General features: G+C 44.8%; 1 protein-coding gene and 1 long non-coding RNA gene across 3 annotated transcripts in view; one reads left to right on the forward strand and one right to left on the reverse strand.

The window, feature by feature from the left end:
* Positions 1-1,348: 1,348 nt before the first annotated feature.
* LOC108500690 lies at positions 1,349-9,472 on the reverse strand. Of its 2 annotated transcripts, XR_001875963.1 has the most exons (4): positions 5,492-9,472; positions 5,300-5,412; positions 1,879-4,114; positions 1,349-1,475 (listed from the first exon to the last, which is right to left on the reverse strand). It is a non-coding gene; the product is annotated as an uncharacterized LOC108500690 (long non-coding RNA). The 2 variants fall into 2 exon arrangements; XR_001875962.1 differs by lacking the exon at positions 1,349-1,475 and having other exon boundaries at positions 1,693-4,114.
* A 4,646-nt stretch (positions 9,473-14,118) lies between these two features.
* The window catches only part of ACYP2 (acylphosphatase 2), a 32,714-nt gene continuing 28,440 nt past the window's right edge, over positions 14,119-18,392 (forward strand). The window contains exons 1-3 of the mRNA XM_017821846.1: positions 14,119-14,269; positions 14,922-14,938; positions 16,699-16,808. Of these exons, the coding sequence (XP_017677335.1) occupies positions 14,200-14,269; positions 14,922-14,938; positions 16,699-16,808 (197 nt within the window). The 5' untranslated portion in view covers positions 14,119-14,199. The remainder of the gene's footprint in view (positions 14,270-14,921; positions 14,939-16,698; positions 16,809-18,392) is intronic.

The raw sequence follows: 18,392 nt of genomic DNA on the forward strand, positions 1-18,392 counted from the left end.
TTATCATCAAGCACTGCCTGTATTGCTTTTTGTGCCAGCTCCTGGCTGAGCTGCAATACTTCGTTGACAAGTTGTACCTGCGAGTCTGCCCATGCAAAAGGACCCGTTCCCATAAGCATTTGAGTTGTTACCCCAAAGAGAGGATTCCCCTGTTGTCTGGGGGTCCCAGCTGCTGCATCACACCCTGCCTGCCATTTCTGATAAAACTCGAACTTCTGGTGGGGAGAGAGCAACGTGCTAACGATCATTTTTGTGTCACAGGGTGTTATCAACGTAGAAGAAAACAAATGCTGTAACACGGATGCAGTATAACCCGATTTTAACCCATACTGAGTTATCGCAGCCTTAGCTTCTTTTAGCATCCACTCTAAAGCCTGATATCTCCTGTTCCCCCCCCCACCTAGAAAAACTGAAAGTACGTTAGGAGTTAACAAAAACTCTCCCTCCATCATAGCATCTCGCAGAATTCTCTCCCATCTCTGCACCGGACTCTCCCCACTCGCGCCAGCCCCTGAATTCCCAAAGGGCAGATTTATGGATCCTCCCAGCGCGGTCTCACCCTCTCCCCCCTCCATGAATGGGTTTTGCGGAGGTGGCGGAATGGACAGAAAAGGGTTTGGGGGAGCCTGCGCCTGAGAAGCGATAGGGGGAACCGGCAGTGGCAGAGGGGGTGCAGAGGGCTCTTGCCGCCTCTGCTCTTTTTCTGCCACAGATGCCTCCAAAGCTTTCAATCTCCGCAGCAGTTCTTGCAGCTGCGCCTCGTCCTTTGAACCCCTCTGTCTGCCCTCGAAATCGGATTCTTCGGAATCCGGAGACGAAGGCGCAGACGGCGGCAGCCGGGGACAGAGCGGCATGGCGGTGCGGGCAGGTCCGCGATTCCTCCCGCCCCCCGTTCTCCCTTGCCGAGGCCGTCCCGCCGGGCTCGCCGGGGGGGCGGAAGCTGCCGCGGCTCCCGGCGGGTCGGGGTCGGCGTCGCGCGGCGATGACGTAGCAGGGCGCGACGGCGGCCGCTCAGCGCGGGTCACGGCGGCGGGCGCAGGCGCAGTCGCGGCAGCGGCGGAGCGAGCGGCGGTCGCGGTCGGGGCAGCGGCGGCAGACGCGCAGCGCTGGCCGGGCCGGCGGCGCTCGGCGGTGGGGGGGCGGCGGGACAGGGCACGGCTCCAGGCGGCGGCGCGGCAGCAGCCTCGGAGGGCGCGGCGGGAGAAGCGGCGGAGGCTCCTGGCCGAGGCGGGGCTGGGGGGGCTCTCCCGGACCGGGGACCCGCGGTGGGGGGGGCGATGGCGCTGGCGGCGCTGCAGCTCCGGCAGAGCAGAGCCAGCGTGGCCGGGCTCGCCGCGGGTGGAGGCGCTGCTGGCAGTGGGCTCCCCGGCGTCCTGCACGGAGCTGGAGCTCTCCGGGGCTGAGGACGGACCGCTGGGGCCGCTGGCTGACGGTCGGGCAGGAGCCTGCGGTTTGGAGCTGGCCGGCAGCGGGATCTGTGGAATGGTGAATAAAAACTGAGAAGCCGACCCGCCCTCTTTGCTTTCAGTTTCGCTGCTCGCTAATGCAGCATAGGCTGAGGCGGTAACTTGCCTCTCAGTTCTCACGGATTGCAGCGTATCGGTTAACAGTCGCCACAATGCTGGGTAGCGAACTGCGTCCTGAGATCCTTTGGTGATCTCTTCCCACAGCTGCTTCCCTATATTTTCCCGTACCGAGACTTCGAAGGCAGCATTTACTGTGGGGATACACCGCTTATCTCGGGCCCAATTTAACAGCCCTTTGAGGCTACCTGCATCATAGGATAACCCTCTCTCGGAGAGAATATGTTGGAGGAGTTTAAGCACCGCTTCTTCCTCCTTGCTCAGTGCTGGCCCCGTCTCCTCCCCAGCCGCTCACCTGATTAGGGTGAGATTCCAAGTCGACTGTGGCTCGAGCTCTTTCCCGGTTTCCTGCCCCCTCTTCCCGTTGCCGACACTGTCCTCGGGGAACAGGGCACTCTGAAGGGTCCCTGTCTCCCTTCGAACGCCACCTATGGACGGCAGGAGTTCGGGAACGACGCGCAGACGATCAATGCGATCAAAGCGATGTCCAATTTATTATTTAAATGAGTTAACTTTTATACGGTTTCGTTTTCTTCCGGGTACGTGCTTACAAGAAGGTGATTGGGTAGCTCGGTCTGTGCACGCGTCTCACGCCTTCGGTTTATTGGTTCTGAAGCTCTGTCCACGCGGCCTGAGATCATTTTTGCCACCCAAAGTCCCTCCTGTGGGTCCGCCTTTGGGGATTTTCCCGGGGTTTTGCAGGTGTCCCTTTATCTCTAGTTTTCCCACAACTTTCAACTAGAAACAAGTGATTTTCTCGTACCTTAACTATAAACATGCAGTATTCACCCAGCTAACAAGTATAAACGTTGCATAGTTTCACAGTTTGTAAGTATAAACACACCGAGTTTTCACACAGTTTGCAGCTTTCAAATTTATGTGAAGCAGGCCTAGTGCTTCTCAAAAATATGGATTGTTCAAACAGTGTCCATTTTCCTGCAAATACTCTACACCTTCCAACCCAAGCCATTCTGTGATGTTACAGTTTGGGAAAGAATAGCCAGTCCAACAGGAGCTTCATGTTACCTGTATCCTACCTGTCCTGGTCTGTGACCCCCTCATATCTCACAAATCCCCATGATACAAATAAAGAGGAATAATTTGCTTTTCTGATGAGGATCCCTTTCCCTCATCCCAGTGTTCCTGAATCGGTCAGTCATCCGAAGCTGGCACTGAAAGGTGCCAAAGGGACAACTTAGAAACATGCCCATTACATAAAGTTCTATTTTACAGAGAATTTGTCTGTTTGCAGGATGAGGACAAGAATGATTTCAGCATCTGAACGAGATGCCAAGGAACTTGGGCTTCCTGTGTAGTATGGGACAGAAATAGGCTCTTCTAAAGCGTGATTCAGAGGAACTAATTTTAGGTCCCTAAAATGAGGCTGCCAAAATGCTCTATGACTTGTTTCAAGTTGGATGGGGAGGTGGGTTCAGTGTCACCTACAGCACACAGGCTGAACACTGGGCTGTTTCTGTAACGCCTGGTTAAATCTACATGTTCCAATACAAGTGGAACATTTCTCAGTTCAGCCTCTGCTGAGCAGAAATAAGAGGCACTTAGGAAGGGGTTAAAGTGTCATTATGGGCACCTACACGATTTGTAAAACTTTACTGCATAGACAAGGCTGACCAAATACGTGCAACATTGTTATCCTGCACTTTACATTCCCAGTGGTTCATCCACCCTCAGTTATATCCACTCACAAGATACTGTTTGGCCTCCACTCTTTCCCAACTGAAGTTAGTGGGTTACTGTTCTTACGATGGACAGTCACTGCTTGTACAAAAACAGGACCTAAATCCTCCTTGGTGAAATAAATGAATTTACAGCAAAGCTTGTTTTCCCTCTCCACTTCCTGGATTGGTTCTCTTTAGGTGCCTTACTGCCCAAGATTTGGAAAGCAAAATTGTCTCAAATCCACACAAGAGAATCTGCCTTTGACAGTCTGTTTCCTCCACATGTCTGAAAGTCCCAAAGATATCCCTGGAAACTATTGTGCCTGCAGGGAGAAAAAGCAAGAGGCTTGAGCCTCATTATGAGAGGCTCCTTCCAAGTTACTCACAGCCATTTGAAATACATAATAATTCCCTGGACGTGACAGAAATGCAGCCAACTTTGGGGAAAGAGGCATTACTTTTTTTTTTTTTCCCTTTTCCTTTTGAGCCACTGAGATGGATTTTTGCGTCTCGCTGTCTTACCAAACAGAAACCAGCTGCAGAGGAGCATGTGATGACAGTGAACTCCCAAAGGTCAATCCCAGGGATTCTGCTGTTCTAGGAAAATCAAGGAAGCACAGTCCCTTGGCAGCCTGCAGTCACTCACACAGAAAGTGCTCGTTGTGGACTGGGGTGTTCCAAACAGCTGCCTGTGTTTGCCAGAGCAGGATTGTGACACACTTTACCCGAGTGCTTGGGTAGCTGATCCTATTTATTGTTTTTTCAGTGGCCAGTGTGTCTGTTGCAGCTTCACCTGCAGTTCCCAGTCCTCCGGTTTGTCTATTCATCATCAAGAGGAGACACTGGCAATGGCTATTAAAGGGAAAAAAAAACCATATAATAGTTGTTCTCCCAAGCCAGGATAAATCAAATAACAGCCAAAAACCTTTGCTCAGGTTTCCAGCCTTGTTTCAAGCAGCACTCAGCACAAATAACTGCTGTGTTTATCACGGCCTTGGCTCCCGTGGTTGTTCAGGCTTTGATTCTTTGGGTGGATTGAGTGTTCACTGTTTGGACGTGTGGATCAGAAGTATTTAAATATTTATGAATTCTGGAAGAGGAGCAAGCTCACTTAAACATTCCCTTAAGCAATCAGTCCTTTCTCTCCTGCCCAAGAATTACTTACCCTTTGCTCCGGGTTTCATGCATGGAATCTGCACAGGAGACTTCCTGGCACATTTCTAAAGCAGCAGCTTCTCTCCCAGGATGTTGTGGAGAGACACCCAGCAGATTAACAACCCTCTGAGAGGATCACATGGAGCAAACTCAGAGCTGTCTAGGATTCATTTGGGCTAAGGTGGCATGTTGTTTATGCCCACGCCCCAGTAATGTGGGGATAATAACTGTAATTGTGTCAGCAGCATGATTATGGCAATGCCAGTCCTGCTGACTAACGCTGAGATTCAAGGAACTCTAAATTGGTTTATTGTTGTCTCAGGTGTCCCATTAAGAAGAGCTCACGGTGAAACAATGACTGTAAATTAACAGCCTCGGAAATATAACTGTCAGAAAGGCTGTTTAGGGTAGAAGGAATGTTCCAATTAAAGAACACTGTAGGCCTGTAAATTCAGAGACACCCTAGGGAGAGGGAAGAGTCTGTTTTGCCACGTCTGTATGTTGTTACTTTGAGGCCAAGCCCAGAGGAAAACTGTTTTAGTCCAAAGCTGGGTTCAGTCCAAAGCCATCAGCTGCCCTTCTGCTGGGCAAAGTACCAAGAACTGGGGGAAAGAACTAAGGGGGTTTAAAAATTCGAGTGAGAAAGACAATCTGCCTGGAACAAAAAGAGCAGAAAAAACCAGCTTGTAATCTGCAGAGAGGGCTCTGCAGGACAATCCAGTGGGCGTCAGCCGTTGATGTGATACCACTATCTCCAACCCCCACGTGTTTTCCTGCTCAGTAGCACTGCAAGGGACGGATGCAGAACCTGATTCATGCTTGCCTGGCTTTGCCAAATGCACGCTCAGATCCTGTAACCGTGCTCTGAATTAATCTGCTTACCCAGAGACAGAGCGGGGGAAGCGGTTGTCCTTGGAGATTCCAGCTCCCTCCGCCCGGGAAAGATGGAGCCATCAGCCTTTCTGGAATGGTATTAGCAGGAGGCTTGACAGGCTCTGAAATTAGAAGAAACTGGGTCAGAGTCACTCTGGTTATCCCCAGATATCCCCAGCAAACAACCTAATGCCACCACACCTCTGCACAGAAGGTATGGTGGCGTCCACCAGCTCTCCAGGAGCTTCTCAGGGAGCAGCAGGTCCCATCAGGGTGGCTTTGTTTAGTATTTCCTCTTGGCTGCCTCACTGGGATTTTTTAAAACTTGAATATTCACTTAGATATTCTATTTTCTCTCTGGGCTCCTGGGCTCTGTGCCTTTTTCTCTCTCCAGCCCCTGGAAATGTTTATTTTCTCCAGGACAGCTTTCAGTTTCTTTCAGACTGGCCTCGGCCTTTGCTGCGGAAATGTGCGAGAACATTTTCCTGTGACAAGACTAAAACTGAGAACTAAAGATTTAAGAACTGGCTGTGCACACAATCTCACTTCCCCCCTGCATGTTCTCCCTTTGCTTCAGTTCACAGGCAGACATCCTGAGTCACGGGCTATTTCGTTGTGCTTAATGGTGCTAAATTGGTTTTCCAACCCCTCATTCATCTGCTTTTTAAGCTCATTATGTTCTGGCATCGTGTTCTGCAGCCACAATTTCTGATTCATGCACAGCGGGAAAAGTTGTTCCCCTTTGATTGTCATAAAATTTTTATCTGGTGATTTTTATTTTTTTTTTGATGCCATGAGTTTTCCTATGGGAGAAATAACGAGGCCTCTTTGCCATCCATGATTACATAGACCTGTGTCGTCCACAAAAACCACAGTCAAGAGAATCTTCCTTTGTCCAGATGCTGATTTTCACCAAATTCATCACAAGTTAATGTCTTTAGAACATACCTTTGGCTGGAGTTCATCAGCAGATTCAGACTCGGAGAATGATGTGGGAAGGTGAACACAATGAGTGTGCAAACAACGCTTCTTCAGGGAAGAACTGTGATTCTTCCCTGTGTCCTCTTCCTGGTGCCAGGTCCTGCACCAGGGAATTATGGACCATCTGAGATCCTGTAATAACAGCAGAGAGCTCATTTTGTCCAGTTCAACACAAATTGTCACTTAAGCCTTTGAAGTTATCCAGTTCCAAGTATTGGAGTAGCAGTCAGTTCAGTGAGACTTTCCCTGATGGCACAGGCTGCAGTGATACAGTTCAAGACCCCAAAATACTAATTAGGGTTTCTCTTTGTCGCTTGTGAGAAGAAATAAAGGTCTGATGCAGTTAAGGAGAATGAATCAAGTGGTTTCACAGAGCAGCAGAATGCAATAGCTGTCAACCCACCTCCCTGAGAAACCATTCCTTTACCAGCCCACGCTCTTTTGTGCATTCTTAGATCTTTTGTAGAGCCCTAAATCCTCCCCGTATCTGACAGTGTTGTTCTGGCAGCTGTGGAAAGGGTGATGCTTACATTTCCTACATTTCAAGGGGAGTAAAGAACTCACTGCCTTAAATGACCACATCTCGTCCTCAGAATGTTGTGCAAGGGGGGAAAATATAAGTTTCAGCAGCACCTCAATGTGCCCCTCAAATTTTAATGAGTTTCCTGTGAATGGGTGTTGCATAAATCAAATGTCAGATGATTCTCCTGCTTTCCTATCAAACCAGGTGATTAAGGCTTTGAATGTTCTCCTTCTAAATGTAAGAGGGAATTTTAACGTTGTTTGCACACAGAATAAACTTTCCCTGAATAAAATTACTTCTACCTGTTTGTTAGTTCAGAATCTAATTTATATAAAACACTCAGGTCTTGGATTCACAGAATCAAAGTATTATTAGGGTTTAATTGTCCCTTTGTTCACAAATTGCTTATAAAGTTGGCTTTACATAAAATAATAAGATATACTTACCCTCTGTAATGCCATTATCCCCATTAAATTTAAATCCTTTAAAATGAAATAATTTAAATGGAGGCATTACAGTAGGCAGGTCTGTGTTTAGATTTAATCACCAAACCAAGACTGACTTGACCCTTTATGCCAGCAGAGGACTGACAGATTTACCCTCAAGTTACACCTGCTTCTCATGCTCTAGGACTCAATAATTTATCAGTGACATTTCTGTTTGATGTGAATTCCTTTTGCCATAGGACACATCAATTCACATGCTCATGTTTTAATTACCAGCACTTTATGGTTTAAGAGAACTTACAAATGATGATGCAACCTTCCAGGGTTGGTTTCCTCATAGTAAGTATTTATTTTTACCTAGTGGTTCAGCTCCTTATTATGATTTCAGATTAAAATTTTACTACTTACCTAAGGAGTCTCTTTTTATGCATCAGTGAAAACACTTTTAAAAGCTTAATTTAGACTGAAAAAATCTGCACTTTGTTTTCACATGCTTTTGTTGGTGGAGGTTTAGGGTTTGTTGCCTTAGAGGAGTGTGAAAAAATGTTAAACAAACCAAGGACTTTGACAAGGCAATGATAAAAACGTTGAAAAGTGAACAGAAGTTTAGTTTCATCAAATATTCATATATTTAGAAGATGTCAAACAAAATTATTGAGCTGTGAATAGGGTCACAAGCAAAAGAACTTTGGGCATTGCTACTCTAACTTAAAAAATAAAAGCTCCTTTCAGAGAAACAGGCAGTTGACAGGACTTCATGCCCTAGACAGGATCAGGGTATAACACAAAAATAAACCCAAACTAACACAAAATCTATACCACATGGTCTGGCCACAGGAAAACAAGGGGCTCACAATTTTGTATCCCTCACTGGAGAACTCGGGTTACTTTACGTAACCAGTCCAGGATTTTGGAGCACGAGAGGGACAAATTTAGGTCCCTGCACACAAAGTTTGGCTGCAGCCCTGCCACCTGATCTGTGTGGGCAGGACTCTCCCCCTGCGCTTGCCTAAGTGGGCTGCACAGGTGGGGGTCCTCCCACACGGATCGGGTTCCTGCCTCGGGAGCTTGTCTCACAAACGGATCACGAGACAAGTGTTGCAAGCAGGTCACCTCCCTCTGCTCTGGGCACACTGGAGATTCACCTGGGGACTCATCAATCACTCAACCACCAAGCCAGCATTGCAGCAATTGTTGTTTGCTGCCTGCCCACTATTACTGCCCCATTGTTGTTTTTTATTTGTCCAGAAGGCAATCGGATCCTCTTTCGAAACCAAACAGAGTATTTCTTTCGACCTTTCCTTTGACGTTTTTCTTCAGGCCACACAGCAATAATTGAAACATAAGTAACCAGGTAGATCCTCCTCAAAGGTTTTATGAAATTTACGTGCCTGAATTTAAATTTTCGCAGTTCTGCCACACAGAGTAAGTTTTCATTTATCCTACAGGTAAAGAACACAATTCCCTCCTGTGTTGTTCTGCTTTAACATGAGATTTCATTTTCACCAGGCACTACTTTGTTTTGTGGCTTATTAACTTAGGTCCAGATGCTTTCTGCTTTCTTTTAATAGACCCCTTTTTCCTACACAGTGCTCAGACTCTCTGTGGTATATGAATATAAAGCCTCAAGCCTGACTTGAGCTGACGCTTCTACATCCATTCCACTTGGTTTTTAATTCCCTCTAGGTGAGCTGGCTCATGGCTGTTGGCAGCAGTGCTGGCAGACCCCTTACAGGGGTCCCTTGCAGCACCAGGAACACTCCCTTGTCTGGTGCTAAAGCTTATGGAGCAAAAGTCATTTTGTGTTTGTTTCTGCACAGTCATAACGTTTCTATTCAGCAATCCTACAACAAACCCTTGTTTTATATCTTAGACTGAAGAAGGCAGACTGAAGCTCTCTGAGAAGCCCTCTGTGAGTTTGCCTGGCACTTCAGGCTTCCAAACCTTATCTTTAGTGCTGGAAAGAAGAAAGTTACTGATAAGCAGTGAACTGCAGGAAAAATAATTGGGAGGTTAAGCCTTCAAAGGGTTTTCAGTGTATTTAGATGTGACGTAAATAAGGACTGCGAAAAAGGCCCCGAAGAAGCTTGTGCAGCTTTGAATCAGAGTCAGCAATCCTATTAACTTTCATTCAGAAATAAAGTTATGGGAGAAAATGCAGCTTAGGAGAGGAAAACACCATATGGGAACAAGGAAAAGAGGAAGGGAAGAAGTTTATGATTTTGCTTGAAAAAGAAAACACCAAAGAAGGGGAGTGCACTACCTTCAAGGAAAGAAAACAATACAGTTTGCAAAAAAGAGGTAGAAAAAAAAGAAGGTGAAAAGGCCAAACTAAGCTTGCATAGGTTCTAACCTTCTTTCCAGGTATTCCATGCTCCCTAAGTAACAGCAAAAACCTGGCAAGGGCAGCAGTGGCTTCTTTTATTCAGAGGCCTTGGTGTCCTTTGGGAAAACACTCACCAAAATCACACGGGGACCATTTGCAAGTGAACTGGGTGTAGAGTTTTGTTCAGATACACAAGAGTTGCACAGCTAAAGATAAATCAAGAGACTCTCACACTAAAAGGCAGCAGGAGAGCAGGAATGCCATCATGGGCAGATTCTTTTATCAAATTATTTTTTTACTGGTAGTGGCCAGTGTCAAGGGCAACGATAGGTCTGATCTCCCCAACCAGCCTCACCTGGACCCAACCAGCCTCACCTGGACCCAACTATGCTCACCTGGGGCCCGACCACACCCCCTCTGCCCCTTGGTGCAGGAGCTGTATTTAAGCTCAGGGCTGAGCAGAGCTGTTCCTTACAAGTCACAGGCAGGCTTGTGTTAGCTGCTGGTTTCAGCTTTTCCTTTTGGATGGACCTTACCTGTAAGTTGTAGCTGTGTTTCCAGCCCAGCCTTCTGCTCCTGGAGGGATTCTGCTGCCACCCCCTGGCTCTATCTGCCCAGGTACTGTGAGACTGTTTTTACTGCTGTGCTGAGGTTGCTCCTTGCATTGCTGTGTTTGTGGTGTTCCCTAATGTTTGGCTGCAATGGCACTATTAGAAGTTTATGGTGTTTTCCAATAATAATATTTCTTGTTGTGTCCTTTTTTTATGCAATGGCTGAAAACAGCATTGTGGGAAAATATTTCTGTGCTTGGAGGGAGTTTTGGAAGGAATTTTTTAAAGGTTTAATGCTCAGAGGAGGAGCAGAGTGCTTAGTAGTGAAATTACCCCTGCCTATAGTTGAGTTTTCCCAATTGTAAAAAAACTTGCCAGGGAAATGCCTGTTCTAGGCAGCTCCCAGAACAGAGGAACCCTTGTGTATGAGCTGAGGTTGTAGCAGTCGTTGTTCCTTGATAACACTGTGCTGGGAGTGAAAGTCAATCTGTGTGTCAGAGGTGAGAATACAAAGCAGTGTCTTCTGCAGGAGGCAGAAGAGTAAAAGCTGGTTAGCCCAGACCTGAATTACTAAGTGATCAGAACAGAAAAAGTGAAATTGCTGAGGTGAAATGAGAGAGGAATCTTAAAGAAGTAATTTTTGTGAGTGTAGCAGAGGCCTGGGCAAATTCGCACCACGGTGTTGCTGGAATTCACTGCAGCCTGGAATTTCTCACTCAGATTGGTTGTGACTGTTGCTGCTTTGCTTTAGTAACAAACAGGTTACCCTGATTTACTGAGTAGCAAACTGAGTCCAGCATGTGGCAACAGGGAAGTTGGCAGCACTCTGAGACTCTGGGGTTGTATCTCTGTGTGTTGTTACAGCACAAATTCTGTCCATCCAAAAATACAACTTGTTTGTTGCAGGTTCATAATTGTTTGCATTCCTCTGCAGTATAATCAGAGCGTGTCCTGTGCCTCAACAGCTGGAGCTGTTTAGGACTCTCTTACAGTTGGCAGTAGCTTTAGGAATTGCAACCAACTGATCCTCCTTAGGCCAGTGTTGCCACTTTAGAATAAACACCTGGAAGTGGGAAGGGAATTCAAAGCTTCATGCAGACTGTGTTTCTTGGTAGTGTGTGCTAAAGCTTTCATGTTAATTAAGGCATTTGAATTGTGTTTGATTTCTAATATTGATTATTTTGGCTGTAAAATATGAAATGTTTAAATGTCTCATCTTTTGGAGCTCTTCAGGCCCTGCTACTTGCCATGAAATAACGAGAGACGTGAGCTTGTCTGGGGGAAAGGTGGTGAGATGTTCCTATGCCAAATAAAAAAATCTCTTAAACTGACTTTTCTGAAACAGGACAGTGTGTGGAGTGTGGCTTTGTGGTGTAATTAGGCTGCTATTGTAAATCTATTTTTTTTACCTGTCTTGCTCTTCACTGCTGCCAGATGGCAGCAAATTACAAAGCATTTTCCATTTGTCCTGTGTCCTGTTCTTCTTTCTGTCGAATCCTCCTCTTCCAAAACAAAATGGTGCTGATTCCACAGTAGTGAAATGTGATGATGATGATGATGAAATGTATGGCCCCTGTAAAAGGCAGGGGTTTAATGTGTCATATAGTTAATGATAAAACTTGGTGTGTTGTGTTCCTACTTGCTGTGATACTGGAAGTTTTCTGATTTATGTGAATGTTTGTGTTCTGTGCTGAATTGTGTGGTTGTTTATCTAGTTGGTTGTTTATCTAGTTAACTGGTGTGTCTTGAAAAAGTAATTTTATTATTCCTCTAGGGCTTTATGTATTTTTAACCTCCCTCTAGTGTTGAGATCCAAACCTGTGAACAGTTTGGGTTCTGCTGCATTGCTGAAGGACAGAAATTTGTATGTGGAAGGGAATTGCTTAATGGGGAAAGCAAATAAAATTATTATTTTTATTTTTATTGTGAAGTTTGCAGTTAACTTGCCTTTACTGCTGGGTAGGAGAAGGTTGAGTTCATCTTCTCAGGGTGGTTAAATGATGTTTCTCTGAGGAAATGATGCCTGGAAAAAATACAAACCTCAATTCAGTTGCTTCCAACTATGACTTTTTGCAAGGGTAAACAGGGAGATTGTTGGGAGTTATAAAAAAATCCTTCAGGGTTTTGTTCTCTCAATAAAGAGTGAGGGTAAAACTTTCCTTTTGTGGATGGACAATTATTAGTGCATGTTCTGCCAACTCCTTCCTATCCAGGACTTGCTTCAAAGCTGGACTTGGGTAAAGAGAAGGTGGCTTTGCACAGAAAATGGTGTTACACTTTCCAGTAAAGGGATTTATATATGATTTGTAGTCACTTTCTTCTGTGTTGTGTTTTTAATGTGAAGTTGCTTACCTTGGGCTGCAAAATATTTACAAACCCTGAGGAATCTGTTGTTTTCCCAGAGGAAGTTTCTATTTTCTGAAAGAATTTCAATAACCTCTAAATATTTAATAGACTCCATGTGCTGGTGCCACTCCTCTGGTTAATTTATTACACAAAATTGACTGTGTGGGAAATCAGAGTTTGGTTTCCATTTGCTGAGATACTCTTTCGTTTAAAAACACTCAGAGCAAATAAGTTGTTTTCAGTTTCTACTGCTTTGTTTCGTGTTGGAAATCAATGTTTTCTTCTGATGTGGGAATAACGTGGCAATGCTGAAGCTGAAGTATGGGTTATTAAATTAGGGATCCTAGAACCTCCCTCTAGTGTTGAGATCCAAACCTGTGAACAGTTTGGGCTCTGCTGCATTGGTGTAGGACAAAAAGTTGTATGTGGAAGGGAGTTGCTTAATGGGGAAAGCAAATAAAATTATTTTGATTTGTAAAGTCACAGTTAACTTGCCTTTACCTGCTGAGTAAGAGAGGGTTGAGTTTTTCTTCTCAGGTTGGTTAAATGCTGTTTCTAGTGTAAAATTCTGCCTGAAAACACTTTTTTTTTTTTTTTAAAGCAAATATTGGGGGGAAGAGTTAAACTGCAAGCAGACATAGAACACTCTGGAGAAAAACCTTTGTGGTGTTTGGTTGCAGACTCAGCTTACTAAATAGCCCATTTTTGACTTTGCTTTTGCACATGTGGCATATAGATAAAAGAAATTACGTGGTGGCACTTCTGGAAAGGTTTGCTAATGAAAACTGGAAGTTGGGTAAATAGTTTGCATGAGGTGAGTTTCCTGTCTCAAAGATCTGCTGCCCCAGCACAAGGACTGAACAGGGAACAGAAATGGGCTGATAAATCTCTGGCTGAAGGCTTAAGTCATGTGGAGATGTGAGGGAAGTCTGTCGAACAGCTTTGATGGGGATGGATACCAAAGATAAACTCAGGGGTTTCTTGCTGTGTTTTAGCTTTCAACTATGTAACTTTCCACATTATCAGGCAAAATTACCTCGGTTCAGCCATGTATGGTGAACACTTTGTCTGAATGATTCCTGTAAATCCCTGAAAAAGCTTAATACTGTTTACCTGTGCGCTGGATGCTTGAGGGGGGTAACTTCAGGTGAGTCAATACGCGGCAGCGGCAGCCCTGGAATTGGAGATGGTGATGTTAAGTCTGTTCTCTCAAGGTATTTCTAATTTCAAATAGAAGCGAGAACAACATGTGAGGGCTCTGAAGGACACGCTATGGCCGCTTGTGCTGCCGACGGGGCGCTCGGGGGCTGTGGCTGCCCCTCAGGGCTGCGGCGCCGGGACCCTCATGCTCTCGGTCCGTGAGGTGTTCTCCCTCCATTCGCAGGACGAGCGCTGTCACCGTGAGGTGTTCTCCCTCCATTCACGGGACGATCGCTGTCACCCGTGAAGGGTTCTCCCTCCATTCACGGGACGAGCGCTGTCACCGTGAGGTGTTCTCCCTCCGTTCACGGGACGAGCGCTGTCACTCCTCGCTGCTAGGTGTTCTCCCCTCACGGAGGGACCGGTGTCTCCCTCCCTGTCAGGGCTCGGTTCGGGGATGCCCTGACTCCCTCCCTCACGTTCCCGTGAGGCGGCCGCTGACGCGGGAAGGTTGAGCCTCGCGCGCTCCCGTCCGGGCGCCGCCGGCCCGCGGAGCACCGGGCACCCGCCGCAGCCGCTCTTCCTCCGGCGCTGCCATGTCCGCCCTGGCCAAAGCCTCCGGCGCGCTCAAGTCGGTGGATTACGAAGTGTTCGGGCGAGTGCAAGGTAATGGCGGGCTGAGGTGAGGTGAGGTGCGCTGAGGGGGCGAGGGGCTCCCTGCTGAGGCGGCGGTGGGACCGCGCATGCGCGAGGCTCGAGCGCCCTGAGGGGAGAGGCGGGAACGTCGTGAGGGGAAAGGCGGGAGCGGCAGCCCCGACTCGTCCCCGTGGGACGGGAAAGGGTAAAAAAAATAAAAAAGTAAATAAAAATAAAATAAAATAAAAAAAGGTTGTAAGCGCTCCCCAGCTCTAAAGCTCGGCTCCCCCGAAAGCACAGGCGGTTCTATCCGGAGCAGTTCCCAATAACCGCGTTTGCGCTCATGGCTTCTTGTCGGCGCGGTTGTGTGGGAAAGCCCCCGCCTCCCCCCCCATTCACACACTGCAGCGTTTTCATTAACATTAAAGTATCAATGGAGACGATCGTTTGCCGAAGGCCAGCGTGTTCCTAAATTCCGTACAACTTTGCGTAACGTTAATTTCGCAACTGTTCTGAAATTGATAAAATACCACGAATAACTATGATAGTGTGATGAAACGCCACAAATGACTTGTATGCAGCTTACTGCCCTTCTGTATCAAGCGAAATTCCTGCAAGTGGCATGCTTTTGAATTACTTTAATACTTTTATTATCCTAATACCTATTTTCTTTCTGTTCTAGGTGTTTGTTTCAGGATGGTAAGGCAATACTGGATTTACCAGCTGTACTTTACAGTGTAATATTTCCAGTGCTAAAAATACGGCAGCAGGTCTGTACAGTGTAAATATATCCAACCTGAACTTTGAGTTCTGGGTTAGATGGTTAAGTACTGCGAGTTGATCTAAAAGGAGGAAAACGGTTTTATATTAAAGTGGGTTTTTAAAAGCTTATTAATGTGTAGTTCGTGTAGCATCTAAAGAATGTGTTTGGGTTACTTGTAACAGCAACAAAAAATGTTGCAATGCATTGATCTTTGGAGAGGTTAAATCTGAAGTTTTTGATATTGGCTCCTGAAACAAGGATTTCCAGTTTAATTTTTAAAAATGGTTATTTAGTACCTGTATTTAAGGACACTTAGTGTGTGTCCTTGGAAAAATGTGCTACAAATAAACACTCTGTGGCTCACACCCCAGATAAGTGTCTCCACCAGCTCTGAACATGCAGCAGGTGGTTTTACACTTCACAGAAACCCAGGAAACAATAGGACACATTTCAAATAAGAGCAGTTTTTGGTCTGAAAATAGTGGACAATGCTTAATATTAAACATAAAAAATTTTATTTATAGATTCTGTGTATTGTGAAATAGTGCCAAATAGAAATTAATAGAGGATTACAGTAGATATATCTTGAACTTAATTATTCTATCAAGTAGGAAACTAAGTCTAAGCTTGCTTTGCCTCATAGTCCTCTTGAAAAACACTCTTTACAGTTAGCAATGCTTTTCTTTTTTCCCCTTGGCTAAATCTCCCCAAAACATATTTTCTCTTTTGAAGTAGAGTCATACTAACATGAGGTTTGGCTTTGACACTAGAGTAAGTGTCTCAAGAGGCTGATAATGCAGTGTGCACTAGGGGCACATTCTAAAACATTTGGTGGCTGTTTCTCACCAAAATATACTGAAAATTGTCGCATCTTGTTGTTGGAGATATCAGGTTGTTCTGTAATGCAAGATAAAAACCATGGGCCAGGTTGTCTTATACCTCTTCAGTGTACAAAGAGGAGGTACCTTTAATGCAAATAAATTTATTAATGAAATTGTGTTATGGCTTTGTTTCTGTTGTCCTATGTTGAACAAAAACTTAATGGATTTCTGCAGAAGAGGCTTTCTGTTCCCTACCATTTCAGTGTTCAGAGACAAATGATGTTTATATCTTATATGTATTTGAAAAAAATGGAAAAGAAGAAAAAACCCTCAAGAAACAGGGTACTTGGAAATCGTGGGTTTCATTGCAAGGAGTGAGTGGCTGGGAAACCAGAATTTGTTGTGGTATGGCAAAAATACTAGAAAACCAATATAATTGGATTTCCTGTAGTGCTGTTTAGAAATGCAGCGGTTGGGGGTAAGATTTAAAGGGTGAAAGTCAGGTGGAAAGGATTTAAAAGGAAACTGGAGGAAAAGAACTATGAAATTTGTAAGTGTAGCTAATTTAATGAGTTCAAACACTGGGGTGGTTGCATAGGGAAATAAGCAGTGATAGGAGCCATGGAAAGGAATGAAGTAGGTACAAGGGAACGCTGTGGGATTAGCAGAGTTCTTTGGGATCAAAATCTCCTCCTTTTTTGAGAATTGGCTGCTCCTGCTGCAGCTCCAGAGCTGACAGGAATATCTGAATGCCTGAGCACGAGGGTCACCCGTGGATTTTTATTAAGTGTAGTACTTTTTCCACAGTGACAGCTGTGAAAAATGAAAGTGCTGTGCTGGCACTGATTGTCCTCTCTCATTATTTCCCAAACCAGTACACAGAAGAAGAAGCCAGGAAATTAGGAGTGGTTGGCTGGGTTAAAAATACCAGCCAAGGAACCGTGACAGGCCAAGTTCAGGGCCCAGAAGATAAAGTCGATGCAATGTAAGTATTTCTATGGTCTCTTTTTTTTCCTTAGTCATACTAAAGTCATTTACAGCAGTGTTTTTAATAAAAAGTGACCAGTGGATTCATGTGCCAGTGATGTTACAGGTGCTTTCAGCCAGTTTTGGAGGTAAGGAGATACATTCTTTAAGCTTGAAAAATAGTGTATATCATCACCCAGTTTTGATTTCTGGTGTCACAGAGTTAATCAGTGTATGTCCTAAACATCCTCATTCATTGTGAAATGAAGAAAAAGCCTTTATTTGGGGTTTTAACTCATCAAATTCCTTTAAGAAACACACTGAAGAACTTTTTGAAATGCTTGTTCTGCCTGTACTTGAATCACTTTTATGGGAACTGTGTTTAAATGTTTTTCTCCCTGATTTTAAAAAATCTATAACATAAATACACACTTCAGCCAAGGCCTGGAGTCTCCACCATCTGGAAATAATTTTTGAAGTATTTTGGTGTCTTTAAAAGAATGAGTAACAATTTTCTCCATTAAATTGCCAATTTCTAGAAGCTTAAAGCAGTCACTCTGAGGAAATGATGCCTGCAAAAACACAAAGTCCAATTCAGTTCCTTCCAACTATCACTTTTTGCAAGGGTACACAGGGAGATTGTTGGGAGTTATAAAAAAATCCTTCAGGGTTTTATTCTCTCAACAAAGAAAGAGTGAGGGTAAAACTTTCCTTCTTTGGATGGACAATTATCAGTGCACGTTCTGCCAACTCCTTCCCATCCAGGAATTGCTTCAAAACTGGANTTTTGGTGTCTTTAAAAGAATGGGTAACAATTTTTCTCTATTAAATTGCCAATTTCTAGAAGCTTAAAGCAGTCACTCTGAGGAAATGATGCCTGGAAAAACACAAAATCCAATTCAGTTCCTTCCAACTATCACTTTTTGCAAGGGTAAACAGGGAGATTGTTGGGAGTTATAAAAAAATCCTTCAGGGTTTTATTCTCTCAACAAAGAAAGAGGGTAAAACTTTCCTTCTTTGGATGGACAATTATCAGTGCACGTTCTGCCAACTCCTTCCCATCCAGGAATTGCTTCAAAGCTGGACTTGGGTAAAGAGAAGGTGGCTTTGCACAGAAAATGGTGTTACACTTTCCAGTGAAGAGATTTATGTGTTGATTTGTAGTCACTTCCTTCTGTGTTGTGTTTTTAATGTGAAGTTGCTTACCTTGGGCTGCAAAATATTTACAAACCCTGAGGAATCTGTTGATTTCCTAGAGGAAGTTTCTATTTATTTTCTGACAGAACTTCTTCAATAACCTCTAAATATTTAGTAAACTCCATGTGCTGGTGCCACTCCTCTGGTTAATTTAGTACACAAAATTGACCGTGTGGGAAATCAGGGTTTTCTTTCTATTTCTTGGGGTACTTTTTCATTTAAAACACGCCTTCAGAGCAAATAAAAAAGTTGTTTTCAGCTGCTGCTTCTTTATTTCATGTTGGACATACAGGCTGCAGGGTAAGATGCAGCTTGGGAGGAACTGGAGGACAAACAGACTTAAAGTATGATTATAATGAATTACTTTGAAAGGTGCAATGCAAAACAGTTTCCTCTGGAGCAAACA

This window comes from Lepidothrix coronata, unplaced genomic scaffold (genome assembly GCF_001604755.1).
Source record: "Lepidothrix coronata isolate B3197 unplaced genomic scaffold, Lepidothrix_coronata-1.0 Scaffold92, whole genome shotgun sequence".
Classification (NCBI taxonomy): domain Eukaryota; kingdom Metazoa; phylum Chordata; class Aves; order Passeriformes; family Pipridae; genus Lepidothrix; species Lepidothrix coronata.